The sequence below is a fragment of the Lontra canadensis genome, unplaced genomic scaffold (genome assembly GCF_010015895.1).
Source record: "Lontra canadensis isolate GAN:19392208 unplaced genomic scaffold, GSC_riverotter_1.0 scaffold94, whole genome shotgun sequence".
In the NCBI taxonomy this organism is placed as follows: Eukaryota; Metazoa; Chordata; class Mammalia; order Carnivora; family Mustelidae; genus Lontra; species Lontra canadensis.
In genome coordinates, this window is record NW_022631088.1 from 4,884,126 (window position 1) to 4,908,707 (window position 24,582).

General features: G+C 46.6%; 1 protein-coding gene across 1 annotated transcript in view; it reads left to right on the top strand.

Annotated features, from left to right (window-relative positions):
• The window catches only part of ADAMTSL3 (ADAMTS like 3), a 333,555-nt gene that overhangs the window by 41,595 nt on the left and 267,378 nt on the right, over positions 1-24,582 (top strand). Inside the window, exon 3 of the mRNA XM_032836843.1 lies at positions 6,108-6,227. Coding sequence (XP_032692734.1) covers positions 6,108-6,227 — 120 coding nt within the window. The remainder of the gene's footprint in view (positions 1-6,107; positions 6,228-24,582) is intronic.

Sequence of the window (24,582 nt, forward strand, 5' to 3'; positions counted from 1 at the left end):
ATGGGGTACAGAACAAGGCCTGCGACCCTGAAATCTTGTCTTCAAATTGACATTGTATGGTTATTTCCTCCTGCCAAAGTCCAAGTCTTCAGCTAGAACGGGAGCTGGAGACACAGCTGCGTCCCCAGGTCTCAGAGTCATGGTCCCTGGAGGGGCCGTTTGGATTCCTCCTGACCCCATCCCTGGTGACTTGGCAGCTGCGGACAGTGGCTGGGGGCGGGGGGTGAGGCATTCTGGCAGGCTCTCTCTGGGCCCTGGATCTGTGCCCTGGGAAGATTGCATGCTCCCTGGCCTGGCTTCCTCCCCCCGCCTTCCCTTCCACTCCTGCTCCACCAGGGCCTGACCTCTTGGGTCACCTCACCCTGCCAGGAGCTGTGCATGCCACTTCCCTGACATGTCAGAAGTCCGCTCCCATCTGGGTGAGGATGTCCACGCGTGTTCTTGGAGGCCTGTTACTGGAACCGCACATGCTTTCGGAAGCCACCGCTGAACTCAGCCAGTTGACTCCCAAAGGAAGGCCCGGTTCTTCTCAGACTGTTTCCCACTGGTGGAGGCAGGGAAACGGAACAGAGGTGACCTTGCACTTGGCTGTTGGGAGCTCGTGCGCCCCTGGTCAGATCACCTGGCCTCCTGTGTCTTAGTTTCTTCACGTGTGAAAAGAGACAAACAGCACTTACCTCAGAATGAGATGTGTGCTTGATTTCCGTCTTCCCCGGCTCTCTTTCCAGAGGGCCTCCTATGACTCCTCCGTGGGGCGGTCGGAGATGCTGCAGGAGAAATGCCTGCTCCCGGAGAGGGGCTGGGATATGAGCGTCTCTGAAGTTCCTTGCGTTCTGTAATTCTGGGACTCAGATGCTTACTGGGCTCAGGCTCGGGAATTCAATTCTCAATGTGTGTGTTTGTGGGGGAGGTGTTGGGGGATGTTGTGGGAGAGGAGGCCGGGAGAGCGGTGCTGGTGGCTGGGGCACCTCAGACCTCAACTTGGGAGCAGTGGGCCACTTCTGACCAGTTCAGCGTCGGCGAACCTCCTAGATTCTGACAGATCCCTGTTGCCTTGAGAGGGAGTGAGCTCCCTGTCACTAAAGGTATTCAAGTAGAGGCTGCAGGTCATCTGGCAGGATTTCTGAGGTAGACAGGCTGGATTAGAGGGGCTTTTGAAGTGCAGGGCTTTCATAATCGTGGGACATCCCCACACACCTTTTCAAAGTTCAGGCAGTCCTAGTGGTGCCCTGTGACCTTGGTGCACCCTTGCTGCTATGGAGGGAGAGGACTTGAATTGGAATGGAGTTTTAGAATCAACTCTTGAATGATGAGAAATTTACTCAGGAGTAAGGATTCTGATAAAAAGAGACAAATATAAAGTCTTCCTGTTTTTTGGTAACGAAAATGGGATGTGGGGTATGGAGGGAATCTGTTGTTGCCCAGGGACCAGTGACCTTGAGCCCCGCAGATGGGGTTGCTGAAGAAGGATCCTGTCCTGCATAGCTCAGGTAGTGGAACCCACCTGTCTTCCCTCCTTACTGCCCACACACCTGTGGTCAGGGATGGGCCGACGCGAGAGAGATGCTGTTCTCAGCCCTAGGGAACTTCCTCCAACATGCAACACCTCAGTGGGCCTGGGGGGGAGAGGCAGAAGCCTGGGATAGGAATAAAATGTAGGGCAAACAGACCTCATTTTACCCAATCCGAATTTAAGCAGAGAAAAGAAAGCTCATTGGAGCTAATTAAGTGTCTCTAGCTGTTTTAAATCGTGGGGAAACAGAGTCATGAGTCCTCTGATCACAGAGAAGCGTTGTGGTGTGACCAAAGGAACCTTCAGAAGATGTCACACACAGCAGGCTTAGGATGGTCCCACCTTCCGCAGAAGGCAGCTGTTTGGGAGATGATGCAGGTGGCCCGCTCTTTCAGCTGGAGGGCAGTTGCAGGGGGCCCCAGGCAAGAGAGCCATCTGGGAGGTAAGAAAGTGGGGAGAGAGACACAGGGGGATGACCTTGGGACCCAGTAGAAGAGTGTCGGAGGAGGAGGCACAGCGGAAGATTGAGGGTCAAAGTCAGGGGTCTGCTGGCGGGTGTGGTATGGCGTAGACTTACATGGACCAGGGACCCTTCTCTTTAGGAAAGCCAGGCTCTGCACGCACCGGTTGGACCCCATTCCGCTGTCTTTTCAAGGGCTGGACTCCTGCAGTGATTCTCGTCTCCTCCATAGTCTCTCTTACCCTGGATGATTCCCATAACCAAACACACACGCTCCTGCTTCTCCAGTCTTTAAAAATCCTGCCCATACTTCCACATTCCCTTTCACCATTGCCTTGTTCTAAGTGTCCTTTCCTGGTCTTGTCTTCCTCTTCTATCCAGTCCCCAAACCCATAACCATGGTCCCCGCCGCTCCACTGTACCTACTTTTGTCAAGGTTAACAAAGATCTCCTTGTTGCTATACCCAGCGGGTCCTTCTCTGGCCTCATCTTATTCAGTCTCTCGGAGGCATTCAAGGTAGTTGGCCACTATTTTTGATGCTGAATCCTCCCATGACCCATGATTTCTCTTCTTTTCTTGAGTCTTCTCTGAAGGATTCCTCGTTTTAACTTCTTCTGCTTGCTCCTTCTCTACTCACCTTCAGACATGAGAATTATTAAGGGCCCCAGACAGAAGCCCTCATCTGCCAAACTCTCTAGGGAGGCTCCTTTCAGTTAGGATGGCTGTGAAGATGTGAGTGTATGTATAAATGTATGAAAATGTCAACAATGACTTCCAAATCTCTGTCTTTGGCCTTAGACTGCCCTTCTGAGCTCCAGATGTCCATATTAAATGGCAAACTCAAGCTCTCTGCATGGATGTCTCCTAGCATCTCAAACTGCACGTGACTCAAACAGAATTATCGCCTCTCTGCCCTCTCTTCCTGCCAGGGCTGCACATCCATGGCATTCCTTTATAGCCTGTTGCTCAAGCCTGAACCCCAGAAATTGTCCTTAATTCCTTCCTTCTTCCCACCCATCGGCAAGTCTTGTAGGTTCTACCTCTTGTCCATCAGCTCTCCCATTCTTCACTGCCATCATCCTCATCCAAGGAATCACCCCTTCTTGCCTGGATTAGTGCAACAGCCTTCCATCATTGGAATGGTTCCCTTCTTGCCCCCTTCTAACCCATCCTCCATGAAGCAGTCAAGGTTTGAAATACTCCTGGTGGTTCTGTAACCCCCTGCCTGGGCCCACAGTGCTCCATGTGTCCTGCCTCTTCCATTCTTCCATCTCTGCCTATCTCTCTGCTCTCTTCCTTGTCCTCCTGGATCAGCCTCACTGACCCCCTTTCTTTCTGCAAACTCAACTTACCCCATATCACTCTATTTATTTTCTTCATAGCACTGAGAACTTTCTCTTATTTATTAATTTGTTTGCCTATTATGTGTCTTCCCATTAGAATGAAATCTCCATAAAAAGGACCTTATCTTTCTTGTTCCTCATGGTACCCATAGCTTTTAGAATGGCTGCGGGTATATAGTAGGTGCTCAGTAAATACGTGTGAAACATGTGATCAACTATACATAAAGCACTGTATTCAGGGAGCCGTCTTCAGGTGATGACCCTACGTGGCTTCCAGCCCCCACTCCCTGGTAACTGGATTTCTGTGTCTCACACGTAGCCGCTTGTGGGCTCTAGGCCTGGCTTCTTCTCTGTGGTGGGTGGCAAGCCTCCTTACATATTTAAAATTATGAGTTTCTGAATTCTAAAAACAATAGAGGCAAATCACAATGACAGCAACTAAACGTTACAGACTATTTGCTAGGTGTGTCGGTAATCAGTTTATAGGGAACTGTCTTGAGATGAAACCCATCATTGTTCTGCAGTCATGTAGGATTTCCCCAAGGATTCCCTAGATGTGTTTGTCTTTGGTAAGAATAACTAGACTTTGACACATCCTCAAACCGCCTAGGAAACATACACAGAAGCAAGAAATCTTGTTAAGTGCACCTTCTCTTTTCACATTGCACCTTCTCTTTTCACATGGACATTTTCATTCCCATCTCTCTCTCTCTCTCTTTTTTAAGCCTGACAAAATTTAAACATTGGAAACAGCAGGTCAGAAAGCAGAAGGTGATCAGCTATAGCTACAGTCAAGCCAGGGAGTCTATGATATTTTTTTTCCCCACATGAAAAATGACTGAGGTGTGAAAACATGAGTGCTGGAGAGGTTTTTTTTGCTTTTTCTGGGGTTTCAGGTTGAGATCCATAAAACAGCACTACAGTGTCTGAGAGCCAGTTGTCTCTGTGGGGTCTGTGGTATTAGCTCCCCCTCCCTTTCCTTCCCAGGCTACTTAGAGCAACAATCTCCAGCAGCCATCAGCGCCGGCTGGCCAGGTGTCATAGATGAGTTCCGTACCTTTGTTGGAGCCCGAAAAGACTTCCCTGCCAGACTCCTGACACCCCTGGCACTGTGGCAGGCTGCAGGGACCCCACTAATTTCTGAACACAGACGACAGCATTCTGCTAGAGAAAACTTGCCCAGAAAACCTGTGTCAAGGCTTGTGGGTGACTGTCCTGTTTTCCTCACTTCAGATCAGAGCAGTCTAGACCGAAGCTAGCCGTTCTGAAACAAGGCAAGGGAGATGGGGTGCGGGAGTGGCGCATGGCTCTGGGAAGATTCCTATTGCTCCCTGGGCTGAATGTGTGAATGAAATGTCATAGGAAACTTCTGAAGTTTTTGGAACAGTCTAGTGCCAACCAAAACCTAGAGTTGTCTGTTTTCTGTGCCTTCCCAAGACAGTCACCTACTGATTGCCCTTGTTATAGTGTGGCATTCACATGGATGTTTTGCCCTTTTTTTTTTAAGATTTTATTTATTTATTTGACAGAGAGAGATCACAAGTAGGCAGAGAGGCCGGCAGGGGGTGCAGGGGGTGGGAAGCAGGCTCCCTGCTGAGCAGAGAGCCTGATGCGGGGCTCGATCCCAGGACCCTGAGATCATGACCTGAGCTGAAGGCAGAGGCTTTAACCCACTGAGCCACCAGACGCTCCGGATGTTTTGCTTTAACTGAAGTTCCTGCTACAGCTTGAGAATGTGACCGTTGGGGGAGCAGAGGCAGCTGAGGGGGACTTTCACTCCTCATGCTTCCTGTTTGCAGAGAGTGTTTTCCTCAGAGTAGCACCTATGGCCTCTTTCTTGGATTCTTACTAATTCCTTCCCAAGCTGGGGAGTGAGGTGCCGTGTTGGAGGCAGAGTCGTTGATCTGCGTTCCCGGACCAGGTGGGGCTGCACACAGTGTTGCGGGGGCTCCATCTCCTTTATCTCTTTCCTCCTTGTCAACCAGTCAAGGCAGGGATCCCGGCTGAAGGTATTGGCAACTGATGGCAGGAGGTCCACCGGGCCATTGGACCCCCCTGTAGTCTCCAAGGGATAATGTCCTTCTTCCTGAATCCCCTCAGCCCTGACGACAGGGGCTTATGTTTAGTGATCCAGGTGCCAGAGTCTGGGCATTCCTTGAACCAGATAGAGTCTCCCTGCCAAAGCCATGTTTATTTCATCTTGGATTTTTCTATAAACATCCAAAGCATTATGAGGAAAAAAAAAGTCTCAAAGGAAATACACCCAAACAATTAAAAGTGGTGATTATAGGTTGGAGGGATTACGGGGCGACTTGTATATTTTCTTTTGTGTTTATTGGTGTCTTCAAAGGTTTCTGTGGTGAACATGGGTTTCTTTCGTAGTGTGGAGGAAAGTTTGTTTCTCACTCCTTTACCAAACAAAAACAGGAAGGAAGGAAAGGAGGAAGGAAGGAAGGAAAAGAAAGTCCTAGACACAGTGGATTGGCAACCACAGCACTTAGTGAACTGCGCCGTAGCTGAAACTCTGGAAGGGTGTGGGCAGTGGGGAGAGGGCGGGTGTCAGGGAATCGGTACCGTGTGTGCGAGTTTGAGTGTCCTGGGGTGTCCTGGCCTAACAGTGCCTCACACAGACCCTTGGTGTGTCTCACCTTGGCCTTTACTAAGCAAGGTCGCATCCCTTCCTGGGACAGCTGTTAGCAGGTGGGTGCTCTGGGAATCACTGGTTTGGGGACTGCCCGTCAGGGGCTCCTCACGGGGCCTTACTTGTAACCAGGTGACCTTGCCTTTCAGACCACAGCAGAGAAGTCCCCTGGAGCCTACTTCCTTCCAGAGTTTGCACTCTCACCTCAGGGAAGTTTTCTCGAAGACACCACGGGGGAGCAGTTCCTCACGTACCGCTACGATGACCAGGTAAGAGCCTCCTCCAAGAACCTCCCTTTGACTTTGCCATTTGCCAATGGGCAGGAAATGGTTTCTCAAAGATAACTTGAAAATTGTCGTGTTTTTTCCCCTTGGCACAACAAGTTCTTGACTCTCTGGAAGGATCCCGTGACCTCGGGGCTGCCCGCATTTGCACGTACAGTTTCCCACACAGTGAGCAGTTCTTGCTCTGGTTGGGACGTTGGCTTGAGTCACTTTTTCTTATTTTTATTGGAAATCTGTGATGGATTCATTCTTCTAGTGATCACCAAATTTATTTATTTATTATCTGAAATGATCCAAGAGTATTGTTTTCTGATTTAAGCCTCCCTCTCTTTTGCTCTCCTGGCTTTTACTTCCATTCTTTTACCAGTGCCAACATTGATCTTTTTGCCCATCTTGCGGAAAGGAACAGGGTAGGTGTGCCTGCATGTGTGTGTGTGCATGTGTGTGCACGTGTGTGTGTGCACATGTGTGTGCGTGTGCGGGTGTGTGTGCTTCCGTTCCTTCACGGCGGCTCATGGAGAACAAGGCTGTGCTTGGCATAAGAGGTGGGCACTGGGGACTGATTCCCTTCTGCTCCGCTGAAGGGACCTCACGCTGACACCTTAACAGCATCAAGGATCGTGCGTGTCCCCGAAATCACTCCACACTCGTTGGAAGCAGAGCGCGTCCAGTCTGCCGAACGCAGAGGTTTCTTGCTGGTGGGGCCCGAGTTCATGGGGCAGTCCGGTGGGAGCGAAGGTGATGGAGGCCTTGGGCAGACCTGGCAGAACCTGGCACCTGCAGGGTCTGAGCAGGTGCGGGATGGGGCGAGAATGTCCTCTCGGGGCCCACGATGGCACGAAGCAGAATGGGCCGGTGACCGAGGTGTCCTCTTCTGTGTGGTCAAGGCCACATGGCAAATTCGGGCCTGATTGCCGCATGCTAGTTACGGGGTAGACGGTGCTTCTCAGGAGCTGCAGCTCGGGGACGGTCGCTGCGGCCACGTGGGATGTGATGAAGGGGAGCAGGCCTGGCAGGCAGAGCATTGAGATGAGCTGGGAGAACTCCCGGCCTGGTGAGGGAGGGCGAGTCGGGAGCCGAGGGCAGCAGGAATGGTGGTCTGTCCCCGGCACCCTGCATCCCAGCCTTGTTTCCATCCTCTAGGCTGCTGCTGGGCCGCCTGCCCTTAGGACATTTTGCTCTGCCGCTGGGGTTGGGCTAGGGCCAGGCTGTGAACACAAGGCCCCAGCCATGGGCAGGGAGCCACCCAGGTGCTCAGGGGCAGTGATGAGAGGAGACCAGTTGTTTCATAAAAAATTGCAACAGGCCATCTGTTTTCCAAGTAACTTGAAAAGTGCGTGGGTGAATTCTTGCCGTGGGGGGTAAGGGCGGGCAGGGCATCATCCCACGTTCCCATAACAGAGCCCAGTTCATACTTTGGGTGGGCAGCGGGGCCTGGCTGCTGATGGGGTCTAAGCTGTCATTAAGTTGCTTTCTACCCTTCTCCCTGGTGGGTTTTTACAGGACCTGTAATTTATGGCCGCTTTTAATCGAGAAATCAATGATCCAACAGGTTGCCATGTGAGAGCTCCAGGGAGCTAATTGGGAAGGCAGTAGAGGATAAAAGAGGGCGTCTGGAAAACCATGAGCCGCGTACCATTTAATTAAAGAGCACTTAATGCCTTCTCCGGGTTCTACAGATACGCCATACTTATATTTGATGTCATAACAATATACAAGCTAGAAAAAGGAAAATAAGCCCCCTCAGCCTTTTCAGAAGGCCAGAGCAGATCTTAGAAGTGTGTGGCACGCTGTGGAAATTTTGTCCAAAGTAAGACGCAGTGTTCCAGAATGTCCCAGCAAACAGCACGTGAAAACATTCTGGGTGGCCCCCACTGTGCATTTCTCTCAAGGGGGAGGAATCAGGTCAGACAACAACAAGGCAGTAATAGCACCTGCTGTCTGCTGGTAGAGGCAAAGAAAAGAGACTATGCAGGCCTTTGTACCCAACTCGGTGTGCCTCCCGAATAAACTCTAGAACGTGGTCCACTGGAGAGAAGCCGTCCCCCCAGGCCTCGGTCCTCTTTCCTCTTAGTGCTGAGTGTGCAGACCGTGTCATATGGGCATGGGCCTCTCAGGCGGAGGGAAAAGAGAACGAGCCCAGTATTACGCAGCTTGGGAAACCCCCAACCTTGTAGCGCACAAGGAACCGTGAAGACCAGTGAAGAACAGAGGCTCTGGGGGCACCTGGGCCCAGCCGGCAAAGCATCTGCCTTGGGCTCAGGTCATGATCCCGGGGTTCTGGATTGAGCCCTGCGTCGGGCTCTCTGCTCTGCACGGTGTCTGCTTCCTGCCCTTCCTGTCCTCCTGCTCGTGTTCTCTCTGTTTCAGGGGCTCTGGAGTCAAACTGTGTTGGTGTGGCCTCAGAGTTCTGACTCCTGACCTCCAGAGTGACTCCGCACACGCTGCTTCCCCTTAGGTCACGAAGCGACTTCATGCTCTCTGTGTGAGGGGAGACGTGGCCATTTCCACCCCATGGAAATGCTTTAGGGATCAAAGGGGGTCATTCACACAAGTCTCTCTGTGTCGGGCCAGGTGCCTGCAAGCCTGTGTCTAGCCATTGCTGTGACCCCTGTGATTTGCAAAGACCCCATCCAGAGAATCTCAGACACCCCCACGCCAAAGGAAAGGAAGAAGCGTGTTCTCTGCTGACGTCGGGGGCTTCACACAATACTTTGATTTTCATGGAGCTCTATTTAGCATGTGTATAGTAAAGCACACACATGTCTGAACTTTTACATACCTTCATACCTTTGGAATCACCCGATTTCAGAAACCCAGATCAAGAAACGGAGCATGTCCAACCCCCGGGAAGCTCCTTGTGCCCCCAAGTATCATCCCTATCAGAAGTATCACCCCATCTGACTTCTGTCACTACTCTAGTTTTGCTTTTTTATTTTTGGTTTTACATAAACGGAGACACACTGCACGGACCCGTATGAGTCCGGCCTCTCTCAGACAGCATCACGCCTGATAGATGTGACAAGCTGGTGCACCCAGCAGGATTTGGGGTTCAGTGTCTCTATGTTGTAGCTTTGGGAAGAAATTGTCTCGTATTAGAACACGAGGCAGCACGCTGGGTGGGATGAAGCCTTGTTCCCCGCGCAGAAGTTCCCAGTGTCCCTAAAAGGTCTTCAGGGCTGTCCCTCTGCAGAGTCCGCATCTGGAGCGTGGTGGGGACAGCTGTCCTGGTGGTGCCCTGCCACGCCCAGTGGCTGCTGGAATCCATAGATCCAGCCTGGCCAGGAGCCGAGCCGGGTCTGAGGGAGGGGCCGTCCGAGGCCAGGTACCCACCTGTGGGGTCTGCAGATCTGCACAGGGCCCGAAGCCCAAGGGACAGCGAGCGAGGGGTGTCGAGGCAGTGGTCTGGTTCCTGAAGTTATGGGATCGGGACCAGCTTGCCCTCGAACCTCCTACCTGTAGAATTCTCATCTGATAAACATGAGAAGCCAGCAGGTGGAGGAGAGATGCTTGCTGTCTTCAGCAGCTCTTGGAGGACTTTCTAGAGAATTTTACTCTGGCCTACTTTCACGAAGGCCTTTCAGGTCGCTCTTCCAGTGTCTCCTAGGTTAGGTGTCTGGAAAACGAATAACCCCACAGCCAGTAAAGCCCAGCTGTGATGGAGGCTGTTTAATGAGTCACGTAAAAGGCGCAGGGTCCAAGGCAGCTGCTGGTGCAGATGGCAGGGCTGAAGCTGGAGGGGCAAGATCGCAGCTCGGTGCAAGCAGAACCTGTCAGGCAGCCTTCGTCTTGCTTCTGCTACTAATCAGCTTGTAATTTAACAAAGCTTTTCGACCTCTTTGGTCCTCAGAGTCTCCCATTTGTTTTGAAAAATAAAGTGACTGGATTTCATGATCGGAATGCCTTCCACTCTGCAACGATCTGGCTTTCTGAATTTTATTCTTGTTTTTTGCAACTATAGCTAGAACAGCCTACACTGCACTGTGTTAATTGGATCATTCTGATTATCGAGGCAGCCTTGCCAGCCGTGCAGTAAACGGTTACTTAGAGAATCATAGAATTTTACAGCTGGTGCAGACCTGGCTCTGACGCCTCATTTTACGAGTCCAGAAAACAGAGGCTCTGCGTGTGTGAGTGACCAACTCAAGGACACCCAGGCAGTTTGAAACAACGGAGACTGACACTCTGACCTCAAGCATCTTGCTCCTTTTCTCAGGAGAATCACCCAGAAAATTATCTCCTTTCCTAAAAAGCTGCTTCCACCGTTGGTGTCAACAGAGTCTTGGAGACCTTTGTAGACCCAGGGGAAGGATTTTATATTCCTGACTTTCTTCCTTAGCTCGTTCTTAAACTCAACTCCTTCAGGAGTCAAGAATTATCTATACTGATGTCACTTACATGCGTAATTACCATCACCGAGCAATGCCTTCTTTTTCGAAGTCTTTGTGGAACATGGCCGCTCCCATCAAAATGGCGCCGACTTCCCATTCATCGAACATGTCCTCGCAGTGGCAACAACCTGACATTTGGTTACTTCACAGGGTAGTGAACACAGGTTAGTTTGGGACAACGAGCGAAGGGCTTGTGGTCCAAAGACTCAATAGCCAGCCAGCCTCTGAGGTAAATTCTTTCGTCCTTCCTCATGGTCGTTTTGGAGCTGACCCCACAGAGGACCTGTTCGAAGGCAGATGGCTGAATGTCAAGTCTTGAATTCCGCAGTTTGTTCTTGCTCCATAGCCGGTGGGGGCAGGCAGTCCCTCTCAGCCTGTGTCTCTTTCTGGGAAAGAGGGTGATGTGTCTTTCTATCCTTTAGCTCACCGAAGCTTTCAATGTGGGGCCTCAGAGGTTGATTATGGGGACCGATGTGAAAGTCTATTCTAGGCTTAGCTTTCCTTGATTGGAAGTCTTTTTTTTTTTTTTTTTAAGTTCGTGAAACTCGGGGTTCCTGGGCACCTCAGTTGGTTAAGCATCTACCTTCATCTCAGGTCATGATCCAAGGGTCCTGGGAGCAAGCCTCATGTTGGGGAGTCTGCTTTTCCCTCTTCCTCTGCCCCCCTCAGCCCCCAGCTCATGCTCTCTCTCTCAAATAAATAAAATCTTAAAAAAAAAGTTAGCAGAACTTGTTGTTTCGCACAAATAGTCTTTTATTTTTGTGTTTCTTTGTGTGTGTGTCTGTGTGTTTCATTTTTTAATGATTGTTAGGTGCAGGGAAGTGTGGAAGGTGCATCTCCCAGACCCTGTGGATTTGCTGGCGTACGCTTCCTCTTACAGGCAGGCGTTGTGGGATGGAAGGAGGTTAAGCACACTTAAAAATTAGTGCCCATGTCATTTTCCTAAGGTCTCTCTGTGTGCCTTTGTATGTGTGCGTGGTGGTGTAATGTCTACCTTGCTAGCTTTAGACTACAAGACACTGAAAGGCAGAACCAAACTTTGATCCCTTGGACTCTAGGCATGCAGGACAAGGCTGCATGTTCCGTTCATGGTGGGTTCTGACTTTCCTAAAATTAACCAAAGGTAAATTCTGACGTAAGCTTGTAGCCAGTGAGGGAACACCTTGATTTCATGTTGCAGGGGTCCTCGAACACCTGTTTGTACCATCATCCCTTCTCCCTGTCCCCTTCTCTCTCCCGTGGACTCCAGCGAAGGGGCCCCCAACCTTATCTGGCATATGTTTTGTCTCTTAAATGGATTAAGGATTTCTTTTCAAGTTAAAAATTCTGTTACCTACCCTCTAATCTACTCTTGCTTTCAGTGCCCACTGGATTTTCAAATTCCTATTGTCTCCTGTTACTTTTTCCTACTCATTTTAGCTTTTAAATCTGACTTCCAATACCTGCCTCCCCCTGCCCTGGCCTCCCCCTAGACAGGCATCCTTTTTAAGAATTTCAGTTACTTTCCCCGAAGTTAAATCCAGACTCTCACGTAACCCATTCTGTGTTTATAAAACCCTGTCTTTGTAAAACCCTAAGGCATTATGACACTCTGGATGGAGTCACAGTTGACTCTTCCCTTGCCTTCCCTGGATGCCACCGACTGCCCGTCTGTGTGATTTCCCCTTTCAGAACACCTCTCCAGCTGTTTTTTTTTTTTTTTTTTCCTCTAACTCTTTCCATCGCCAGGGAGGCAGAGGACTGGGTCTGTGGCCCTGATAGGCATCTGGAATCGTAGCCAGTCAGAGTTGGAAGGATGTTCAGGGATTCTGTTTTTTCAGGTGAGGACTCCGAGCCCCAGAGAGGAGCAGGGTCTTACCCAAGATCACACAGCCAGCCGGTAGCAAAGCCAAGTGCCTGTTCTTTGCCCTTAAGCCCAGAGAAGACATTTTTACATCTAATCTGCGGGAAGGAAAAGTATGAAAGAAATGTTTGAATGAATTTCTAATACTAGTAGTAACAATAGTATATTAATAATGAAGTCTTTGTGTAGTCTCATTTCTAAAGTTCTCCTAAGGGTCTGTTTTCTTCCACTATTATGCCAAACCTAATTTTCCCTTTCCTTATTCTAACTATTGATTTATGCATTTTTTTCCTAAGGAGAAGAAATCTGTTTGCTGTGAGGGCATCCTTCTCATAGTAACTTCTTCTGAACTTTTCATGAATATCTTGGCGAGGGCCTTCATTGTGGTTAAACTGTTGGCAGGCCTCAGAAATATCACTTGACATTTCCAAGTTATTTATGTAATAGTTTTTCACTTGGGAAGTATATACCAACTTCTGAAATTTCTGGGAGGAAGAGGGACATAGCCCTTGGAGGTATAGGGAGGGTACCGGTCACTCCTTCCCCCCAAGTGAGATGAGCGCTCGTGGATTCTCCAGATAGGAGGGTTTCCGTGTTGTTTCTGGCCCGTGTGTGTAATGTTTTTTAGCAACACGCCATGTGAGCTCAAATAGCTCATTCCTTTGTTAGTGAGTAATCTTGGTCAAATGTAGTTATGCTCCTTAAATATTCCAAAGATTTAGCGATCTGATGAGAAAGCGAGCTCATGGTCTGCTAGAGGACGAGAGTACGTTAATTGGAATAACGTGTAGTCTGTTCTCAGTCTGGGCACAGAGCAAGTATAGGACAGTGTATATGCAGCAGGATGTGCTGTTCTCATCAGCTTTGGCATATGTGGACTCTGAATTTCAGTATCCCTGAGCTTTTTGCAAATTACCTATTTCTCAAACCAAAAAGAATAAGGTCTTTTACTGGGGACTCGGGATCCAGTTTTGAACTATGTAGATGCTTTCCTCTCCTAACACTGTCTTCCTGGACTCCTTTTTGGGGATACTGTGTGATTTTTTTAAAAAAATCGCTTTCACAAGGTGAGTTGAATGGTGCGTACACGGTGTGAAGGTCGACCGTCCCAGATGCAGCTTCCCCTACGAGTCCTGAGAGTGGAGAGCCCAGTCCCATCCCAAAGAAGGACTTGCTGCCCATGCTCGGACGTCCCTTCTGTCTGAGATCAGGCCAGTCCCTGCTCAGAGATCCTTCGTCTTCAAGCGCTGGGAGACTAGGTCATTGCAAGCAATCCTACTGTGTCGTCTGCACTCCTTAGACGAGAGCAAGTGTGCTCACCTCTCAACCTCTCATCTCTGCTACTGAATGTGTGTTCCCCAGGGCTTGTATGCCACTGTGGTGTAGCAAAGGGAGCACTTCCGTGAATGTCTGCCATCTTGGGGAAAGTGCAGGCCTTAGGACTTGCAGCCTGGCCACGAGGATGGGGAGTAATGGAGGGTGAAGGCTGGATGGAGCCATGTCATGTCCTTCTTCGGTCAAGAAGAAGTAACCTAGAGGTTGAGAGATCCCCCAAACAAAGGTGAGTTGACTTGCGGGCCTGGGGAGAGAAAGCCAGGTCGGAGGGGGGCGGTGCAAAGACATTGCTGATCCTCTCGCCGCTGGAGTCAGAAGGGCTGGGTGTAGAGGCAATAGTGGAATTTATTTCCTGTCGTGAGGGATTTCAGGCATTATGTTTTGATTGGCTTATTTGGTGTTTGGAAACGTTTCCTTTTGTTGGGCCAATTCTGGCCTACATCACAAGAGCACAGGCATGGCTTGCAAGGAAGCTCCTGACAGACTAAGGCTCTGTGCGGCTTGGGTCATTCCATGGATGCTTTGGTCTGCTGCCATGTGGAGCTTTATGTCTCTGGACCATATTTTCTTGGATCTGGACTTGGGAGAGCCGAGGCATCCTTGAGGTCCCGGATGGTGGGAAAATGGCGCTGCTGTGTGGATGCCTGGGGCCAGGTGGAGAAGTATCTTGAAAGGGTCAGTTGTGTTACTCTCTCTGTTGTGTTATCTTTTATAGTCCTGTTTCTGTGAGTCTTATGGAAGCTTCTGTAAGGTGGCCAGCTGCCCTGAGCAGGACTGGGATGGCCCATGCAAACGGGGACGGCTGTTCATCCAACTTTCCAGCCTGGACTCCACCGTCCGCTCTTGGGCCGCGGTGCCTAAAGGGGACCGACAGGCTCTGAGGTGGGGTGCTGCTGGCTGCTGTGCTTGGTAGGACGTCCCAAGGGCACGTGGGCAGCACGTGTGTGGCTGTTCAGGGTGCCCCACCTGGATGTCCTCTCGGCACTGCCTTCCAGTGAATGTCCAGGCCTGGTTTTGTTAATGAGGCTTTCATGTGTCCTTTCACGTGGCTCTTCTCCAAACTGTCCCTGTTCTTGGAACATCGCCCTCTGCTTCTTACACCCCTGCCCCTCCCCCGTCATTTTGGCTGAGCCTTGTTTGTCTTCCAGCTCATTTACTGCTCTGTCAGGAAAGTCCCCAGATGGCGTCCTCACCTTTAGTTCCCGCCCAGGTGAGACCCGGTCTGCTTGCTGGCTGACTTCCTTCCTCTGGCTTCTCAGGAATTATTTTCTTGCATCACTTCTCCCTCCTGAGCAGATCGTAGACTTCCTGGGTGGTGGGGGGAGGGAGTGGGGACTGAAGAAGGTGGCTGTACTCAGAGAGGGCACCTGGTCAACTTGAATTTCGAGTGCTAGTGTGGGTTACTTATTTCGCCAAACAGCGAAGCCTGTGGGGCCGCTGCCTCATGAACTGTTCCAAGGAAACATGGTCCAGGATCTGAGGTTTGGAGCACTTTCTGCCGAGCCTCATGTCCCCGGGGTCAGCCGTGATAGTCCTGGACAGTGACTGATGGCCTTTAATATTGCCTCTTCCCAGAAACTGTTTCAATTTCTTCGTCATTCCGCACATGCACAATTGTTTTGGACAGGTTTCCACTTCTGAAAGTTAATAATATGTGGCTACTTACATGAATAGATTTGAGTTATGTAGAAATTAATGAACGTACCCTAACGTACACTTCCCTTCCCAGAGCTGGGTTGGACTAATTAAGCACTCTCTCCATCTGTCTTCCCTCACCCCCTTGGAAGTTCTCACACTGATTCTGTCCTCTGCCCCCAGCACAATGATTATTTCCTCCTCTGACTCTCCGCACAGGCACTGAGACCCTTAGGGGCAGGGGCTGTGTCTTTTCATCATCATCCTCTAGATCTGACTCACAGCCTGGCCTGTAGTAGATGCACAGTGAACATTGGCTTATTAAAACTTACATTCCTTGTCAGAAACCTTTTTTTTTTTTACAATTTTATTTATTTATTTGACAGACACAGTGAGAGAGGGAACACAAGCAGGGTGAGTAGGAGAGGGAGAAGCAGGGAGCCCAATGTGGGGCTCGATCCCAGGATCCTGAGATCATGACATGAGCCAAAGGCAGACGCTAATGACTGAGCCACCCAGGTGTTCCTTCGTGAACCTTAAGTGGTTCTCATTTGTTCCCTCCTCTGAGATAGCTCAACCCCTGAACAGCATTCACGTCCCTATGTAACTTGGCCCAGGGCTACCTGGCTTCTCTCATCCCCCATTTCTTTCCATTTGCTGGGCACCTTGATCAAACAGGACTTCCAGCCCTTCCCAGCCCTTGCCTGTGCCAGCGTCTTGGCATGCCAAGCTTGCCGCTGAGCGTCTATGATTCTCAGAAAGCCCAGCTTCAGTAGCATCTCCTCCATCCTTCCCCAGGTAGCTTTTAGAGAGGCCGTCCGCCTTCGGTTGTCTCCTGCTCTTTGGGGAATAGTAGCTCATCCTTGCTCATGGCCCAGGATTTCATCTGGTTTGTAATTGTTTACATGCTGTCTTATCTCCTCTGGTGGAGAACGATTCTGGAGCAAACCCATGTGACTTCTCTGTCTCCCATGGACATGGGCCACATAGAAGGTCTGTTTCTGGGCATGACAACACGTGGTGAAATTCTAATGAAACCTTCATTTCCGAGTTTTCCTTAAGGAGTAAAATAAATTCTTCAAAAAAGTTCGTTATCCTTGGTCGTAACAAAGAGTCTATCCTGATTTCTTTTCTTGTGTGTGTATTCATTTCTGTTTTTCCCTCTCTACCTGAAACCGAGGAAAGAATTTCTTTCTTCCAAACACTATTGGTCTGGAGACTGGGTTGGAGAGTCAGGTTTTTTGTGTGGGGACACCAGCCACCCTGCTTGTAATTCCACACTTTCCATGTGGCAGACCAAGGACAGTAGGCCTCGTCCTCTCAGCTGATGCTTTCTCTTGAGCCCTTCCCTCTGGGGGTTAACGATGAGAAGTTTTTAATTCTGCAGAGTTCAAAACAGTCGAGCAAACTTCCCTTTCTCATGAGGAAAAGGCAAAGTTTTTGACTCAAAACTTTTCCCTTGTATTAAACACTAAAACATGTACCTATTGCCTAGAGCCGTGACATGTGAAATATAGGCATTGAGTACAGACGGGCTCCATTTACAGACCTAATCCCGAACACACTGTTCCCACAAAGGATAAGATGCCTGGACCCGAGGCCTTGGTATGTGATGTCCTTGCTGGTAGCAGCAGGTCTAGAAACAATGACACATATTCAGGCTCTGATTCCATTGTTCTCTCAGCAAATAGTGATTGACTTTCTGTTGTGTGCCAGGCACTGTGCTGGGTATGGGATGTGGGGCTGTGAAACAGGATTACCTCCAAGATACCTCCCTCCTGCAACTCCAGTCTTGGAAACCAGAGAGGAAGGGGCTTTTTCTTTTCCAAATAAGACTAAGATGATGGCTGTCCTGTAGTAAGTCACTTCCATGTATAGGCATATTGTCCATACATTACAATTATAGTTCCTTCTTGAGATAGTCTTCTCTGTTCACTGCAGGAGCACATGTACTGAAATTTGTAACATGGAGAGTATTAGCATAGCCCCTGCAGTAAAGGATGGAAGCCTGACTTCCTCCCATACATCTGTTTTATACTTTTGACTCTGGAACCCTGCAAATAGTTTATAAAGTCATAGAATGAAATTAGATTTGAAAAATATAATCTCTCAAAACCAAAAAAAAAAAAAACCATGAAAAAAACTGAAAACAGTCTGTGTTTTCATTTGGTAGCATTAACCACACAGGGAGAAGAATTAGTCCAAGTGACTTTAACACTTATTAGTTTGACTGTATGTGGTTATATCCAAGGACAAAAAAAGAACTAAAAGTATAATTATAAAATGTTTTCTAGTAATCTTATGGTTGGGGCAGCACTCGTCATGCTCCCCGGGAATGCTGTGTAGTTAATGTGGAATAAAGCAGGTGAACAATTCAAATGTGATCATTCACTTTTTTTTTTTTTGTAATTTCTGGTATTCTTAAGAACCCAGATTCTTAGTGTGGGAGAAATGACAGATAGATTTAAAAGAGAAATGAAAGACATGATAGTCTTAAAATTGAACTGTAAGTAATTTGTAAGAACGCCTGAGGTATTTTATCTTAAACAAAAACAAAATAGGATGTATTTTCTAGTACCACTTACTGAAAAGTCCTGGAAACAGTGATCAAGTGACCAGCTTACCAGCAACAGCACCACTAGCACCCAGACTATGGTCTCTAAATATCATTTCCTACTTAGAAGGAACCGGGAGTCATGGGAAAATGGCTCAGGGGTAGAAATACGCACAATGAGACTGTAACATCACGTAATCAACCCTGGTTGTCAGGATTGCTAGACCCTCATCACAAGGGCTCCAGGGACAACGTGCAGAGACTCTTAGGAGCATAAAATGGGACCGTCTGGGCATCAATAAGAATAAAAACTGCAAAGGATTTAAATATGTCAACTATGTTTAAGTCTATAAATTAATAATGATAGTAAAATGTATTAATCAATGTTGGTGGGGGCTCAGGAATCAACTCATGATATTGAAAATGAATGAGGGGAAAAAACTCCTAATATCTATCCTGCCTTCTCTATGTGAGTTGTTCCATGGAGTGACCAAATGGTGAACGAGGGAAATTTGTCTTTATAGAAATACTCCAGCTGATAAGGAAAGGGTGATAGCATGAGAAAAATCATCGTTTTGCAACCCCCAGTGAACCGATGGTTCTGGGCATAGACTATCCACAGCTGTTGCTAGTATCACAAAAAGAGAGACAACCAAACATTATGTGTCTCTTGATGAAGAACACAATACCATCTATGAAGTATTCCTGCCCTCTGGGGTCCCTACCCACCCTCCACCAAAAAGTCAAGGCTCCAGATCCTACTGCCCATTTTCAAGGAATACAAGGTTCAGAGAAATGTGTTCAATGAAGTCATGGCCATGCAACAGCCAAGATCCAGACAATGGCACACTTTACTGGACAAACAACCTGGTTAAATTGTAAAGGAAAAGAGAAAAGAAAAGAAAGAAAGGACTAGCTGGGGATCCAAAATAATTAAATAGGTCTTAAAAGACATCTCAAGCATTTACAGTATATGGATCTTATTTGGATCTTCATTTAAACTAGTAACTAACTAGTTAACCTGAATTACAATACTACTGATGACATAAGAAAATTGGAAAATTAACGTTTTATTGGCAGTTGCTAATTTTTAAGCTGGGAAAACAGTAAATGTGACTGTTTTAAAAAAAAAAAAAGGGTACCTTTTGCAGATGCACATGAAAATATTCCTGGTGGAATAACATGATATTTTGTATCTGCTACAGAATATTGGGGGGGTGTGGTGGGTTGTGAGTGGGTCAAGACTGACCTTGGGTTGCTGATTGTGGGGCTGAGTGAGTGACGGAATTGATTATACCATTCTGTCTATACTTACATTTGAAAATTTCCATAATAAAAAATAAAAACAATAACAATTACTGAGCAAACCACAAGAAAACAAACCCCAGCGTTCCTGTGAAGTGGTGTCATTCCATTATTAGTAAGGAGGTTGGGCTCTGGAGGAGGTAATGACCTCACCAAACCCAGGTCTTTCTCAAGGGAAAACATTGCTCACTTTTTACTACACTAGATTGCATACCTAAAATTGAATAATGCAGTTTAAAAGATCTCAAATTCTCAAGAAAAAAAAATAGCAGAAAAACATTTTCACCATTAGATGTTTCTTCTATAGACAGTTCTTAAATGGCCTCTGACCTCTTTGTCATGCTGAAATATGACAGGAACTAACTTTCGTTTAGTCCCAAATTAGAAGTATGGTAAATTAAAGTTTAATTTATTAGTGTGCCATTGGGCCTCATAAAAGCGTCTCATGCTATTTCACACATTCTGATACCAGATCATGTTTGAGAAGTACCGACTTAGAGGTCGGTGTCAAAGGGTATTTTGGATTGTCAGCATGGACAAAGGTTAGAATGCATCAGGGAGCATTACATTCTGAATAGCTATGTTAAGCACTAATATATTTTAATGACAGAAAATATGCCCTTCTACTGGCAGTGAAACTGTGCTACCATTAGCATATTTTACAAGTTGAGTCTATTTTGTGTTCTAAGTTGAAGCAGCTTAATTCCCTGTCCCATTATGGGATAATACTCTTATAAAGTAAGTGTCCCCAGTTCAGCCCATTTTAAGACACGGATTTATAGTGCCATGAACTTAGTGTAAACCTTTAGCTAAAATGTTTTAAGAGCATATTTTTTTTCTCAGTTTTCACCCTTAAAATATTCCACTTGTATTTTTTAAGTTAAAAAAATCACCATTAATCTTGCCAAATTTTACTGTAGAATATTAGAATAAGAGCCTATAAACTAAATGCAGAAAACCTTTGTTCTTTCCTAGGTTGAGATGAGTATAGAAAATCTTTTATGTACTATATAGTTAGCAATTTTTAGATTTTTATTTTTTAATGTTTTAATTTATTTAGATACAGCATTTACATTCTATAATTTAGCAAAGTGGACCAGACCTGGGATTGGAACAGTTTGACATAGCTGTGGGAGGTGGTCTTGACATTCAACTTTGTCTTCCATGTTTGATCTTATGGCTGTGCTCTACAGGTATTAAGCCAACTCTTGCCACGTACCATAGGAAATCTCATTTCAAACAACCAGAGATCATCCTGTCAGCAGTATCATTAAACACCTAGTGGGGGGTCTTATCGTTCGTGAGCATTTAGTGGGGTTGGACCAACCATCCCATTGTCCATATGCACACTGGCAATTCAGACTCATAGATCCTTCAGTAAAGGATTTCGGTGAATAAGGTCCATTTCCCCCCAAGGGTCTCTGAGCGATCCCCCTCCCCAACCCCCAATTCAGCTGCTCAGTTATCCAATTCCAGAGAGACTGACTTCCTAAAGAAGTATAAGCAGGGGATATCAGAGAACCTACAGAAGGTTCTGCAGTTTGAGAGAAGGGGACCTCCAATTCTGTAAACTCTCTTAGGTGTCGCCTTCCTGCAGGATAGACGTACAACAAGAAACCTAAGAAACGTAGGACCCTGGCTTGTGTTTTAGAAGTCCTTGCCCCTGAGAAACTAGCTTAGACTCTAGGGAGGGCAGGGTGGCCTGAGGGGAGCGAAGACTGACAAAGGAAAGGCCTCCTTTCAAATGAAATCAAAAGGCAGGAGGGAATCACACATTCTGGATTCAGCAGGAAATGGAAGCAGAGAAAGCAAACATCAGCCAGTCATTCACACTGGGAATGGACAGGGGGATAAATTTGACGAAAAGGAGATCGTAGCTGTGTTGTATAGATGTCAGAGTCTCAACCTACATACTCAAAACAGAGAGGAGAGAGATGGAAGAGGAGAGGAAATTAAATGTGATAAGACATCTTTAATTTACCAAAAGCTTGTGCAAAAAAAAGATCCCCAAACCCAAAACCAAAAAACAAAAAAACCCCCAAACTATCACTGAGGTTGTTGATTGTAAGATGCATTGCATTCTGATTTCAAAAATTGAAAAAAAAAACGAGAAGTGGCATCTCAGATTTTAGCATATGCAGAAATAGAAAAAGCTTAGATACGGAAATTAATACAGGCCACGTTCTCAGAGTCTAATAGGCATAAACATTAAGGAAGATGTTCTAAGCTAAAAACTGTAAACATTTAGAAATGTTAAAATATTCTCCTATAGCAATTATTGATCAGAGATAGAAATGAAAAATAAAATTACACGCTGTGTAGGAACTAACAAAAGTGAGACTATCTCCAGAATTATAATGTAACTATAATCTCTGTTAAGTGAGTAGATTACCTCAAGTACTTCCAGTAAATGTAGACATTTAATATATTCAACAAGTGCTATTGGAACAATTGGTTAACTATTTAGAGAAAGTTGATTTAAACCTTTACCGTATGCCAAAATAAATTCCAGATGGATTGAAGAGTTAAATAAAAATTAAACCATAAAAATATAAGAAGGTATTAGAAATAGGTGTTTCTCAAATTTTTCAAAATTACAATATAAAACATACAATGAACGGAAAATGAAATGTATCGATGGGTTGGACTACTTAGAAGGCGTGAAATGGATATTTTGTCGAAAAACATTCAAATGGGCAATTAAAGAAAAATAACACATAATAGAACTTATGTTAAGATGCTCACTGAAGGGGCACCTGGGTGGCTCAGTGGGTTAAACCTCTGCCTTCAGCTCAGGTCATGATCTCAGGGTCCTGGGATCGAGTCCCGCATCGGGCTCTCTGCTCAGCAGGGAGCCTGTTTTCTCTCTCTCTCTCTCTCTCTGCCTGCCTCTCTGCCTACTTGTGATCTTTCTCTGTCAAATAAATAAATAAAATCTTAAAAAAAAAAGATGCTCACTGAAATAAAGACTTTTCAGATAGGCAAGAAAAACTGAAGATAGAAGATGAATATTTTAAAGGAAAATATTTTTTCCTCCCTTAGGAAAGCAAGTGGTTAGCAATTCTATGGAGATATCCAACTTCTCCCAGATTAAATGTAAATTCAAACAATGACCAAAATTCAGACAATGACCCAATAGTATTTTTTACCCCTAGCATTACTTTAAAGAAAAGAAAGTATGAAAACCCAGAGGTGGTGCTTGTGGTGGGAGAGATTGTGTAAATGGAGCTCCTGAATAATCGTGAGCACAGGGCTTCTGATAAACAGTTTTGCAACATGTATTAGGAGCCTCAAAAATAGCTTTCCTTTTTGATCCAGCAAAATGTCTTTCTTGGGAATTTCTCAAGGGAATATTCTAAGGAAAACAAAATGCTTTATACGAAAGATTCATTAATCTCATCGTTATTTATGATACATGAAAACCAGAAACAGTCCAAATCTTAAACTATAAAGAAATGGCTGAGTGAATCACGGGATTTCCAAGATGGAATATTACACATTTTTATTATATTTACACTTTTGAAATAACACGGGGAATGTTAACATTATAGCCATAAGTTAAAAGATCGGGTCCTAAAATCATACAAGTCTCTGGTTTTAATCGTATGTGGATGGAAAGAGACATCAAGAAACATTTCACAATGTCAGCAGTGGTTGTCTTTAGACTATGGAATTATGAATGTTTTGCATTTTCTTTTAAATGTGTTTCTTGGGTTTTCGACAAGTGTGGATCGACCAGGCTGGTCATGAAAACACAATGAACAGGGATGAATAAGGGGAGGAGGAGGGCTCAGGACCAGTGACCAAACCCCCAGGAAGGTTGGGGGCAATTTTGATAAATAGGAAGGATGCTGGAGTGGACATCCAGGACTAAACATTTTATTTTATTTTCGTTTATTTTATTCTATTTTAAATGTACTGGTTTATTTGAGAGCGAGAAAGAGAAAGAGCATGGTAGGGAGGGGCAGAGGGGGAGAGAATCCACGAGACTCCGTGCTGACGAGACTCCACGCTGAATGCGGAGCCTGATGTGGGGCTCGATCTCACGACCTAGATCACGACCTGAGCCGAACCCGAGAGTCAGCTCCTTCACGGACAGAGCCCCCCAGGTGCCCTCGTCTTAATAGGGCCTACATTTCCCTGTGTCTGGCGGTGATTTCCCTTCCTGTGTTTCTTTAAAGAACTTCACCTAGAGATGAAAGAGCTTACCTTTCTGTTTTTCTCCTCTAGAGAAATTGTTTTCTTATGGAAACCCTTTCTTTCCCTTTTCGGAGCAGATAACTCTACAGGCTTCCTCCTTGGACGATGTATGTGCCCCCGGGGTTCACTTTCTCCTACACAAACCCACGTGTGTTCATTCCCCTCCTTCTGACATTTGGGTGAAAAGATATTGTAAAGTCAGTGTGAATCTCCTCAGTACAAAGCTATTTGGCCAAGCATAGGTTTGAAATCATAACTTGCTTTACTCCTTAAAGTTGCCGGTATCAGATCATTTAATGAAATATTGTGTGATTTAAAAAGGCATAAAAAATTGAGGTTAGACCTGATTGACCTGACCAGAGGCCTCCCTAGAAATGGTCCCTTGTTCCCTTGCAGTGACACTCAACCCTGAGAACTGAACCCTACTCTGAGAAATACTGTATTGAGGGACGCCTGGGTGGCTCCGTTTGTTAAGCTCAGGTTGTGATCCCAGGGTCCCGGGATGGAGTCTCTCAACGGGCTCCCTGCTCAGTCGGGAGCCTGCTTCTCCCTCTGCCGGTGTTCTTCCTGCTTGTGCTCGCTCTCTTTCTCTGTCAAGTGAATAAATAAAACCTTAAAAAAAGAAAGAGAGAGAAACACTGCATTGAAAGTAAAACCCACTTGCTTCGAGTCATCCATGAACTTGAACCCTGCCAGCAGAGCAATGCAGAAGGGAACAGGGACCTCACTTGGCTATAATGTGTCCCCACCCTCACATGAACAACAGTATGCCTAGATGAATTTTTCAGCTTATTTCTTTTCTTTTTCTTTTTCTTTTTTTCAAAAAATATTTTATTTATTTGACAGAGAGAGACAATGAGAGAAGGAACACACGCAGGGGGAATGGGAGAGGGAGAAGCAGGCTTTCCTGCTGAGCAGAGAGCCCGATGCGGGGCTGTATCCTAGGACCCTGGATTCATGACCTGAGCTGAAGGCAGAGGCTTAACGAATGAGCCACCCAGGCACCCATGAATTTTGCAGATTATTTCTGAAATGGAAACTCAGCGCTAAAAAATCCACTGAGAATAAATATCTCTG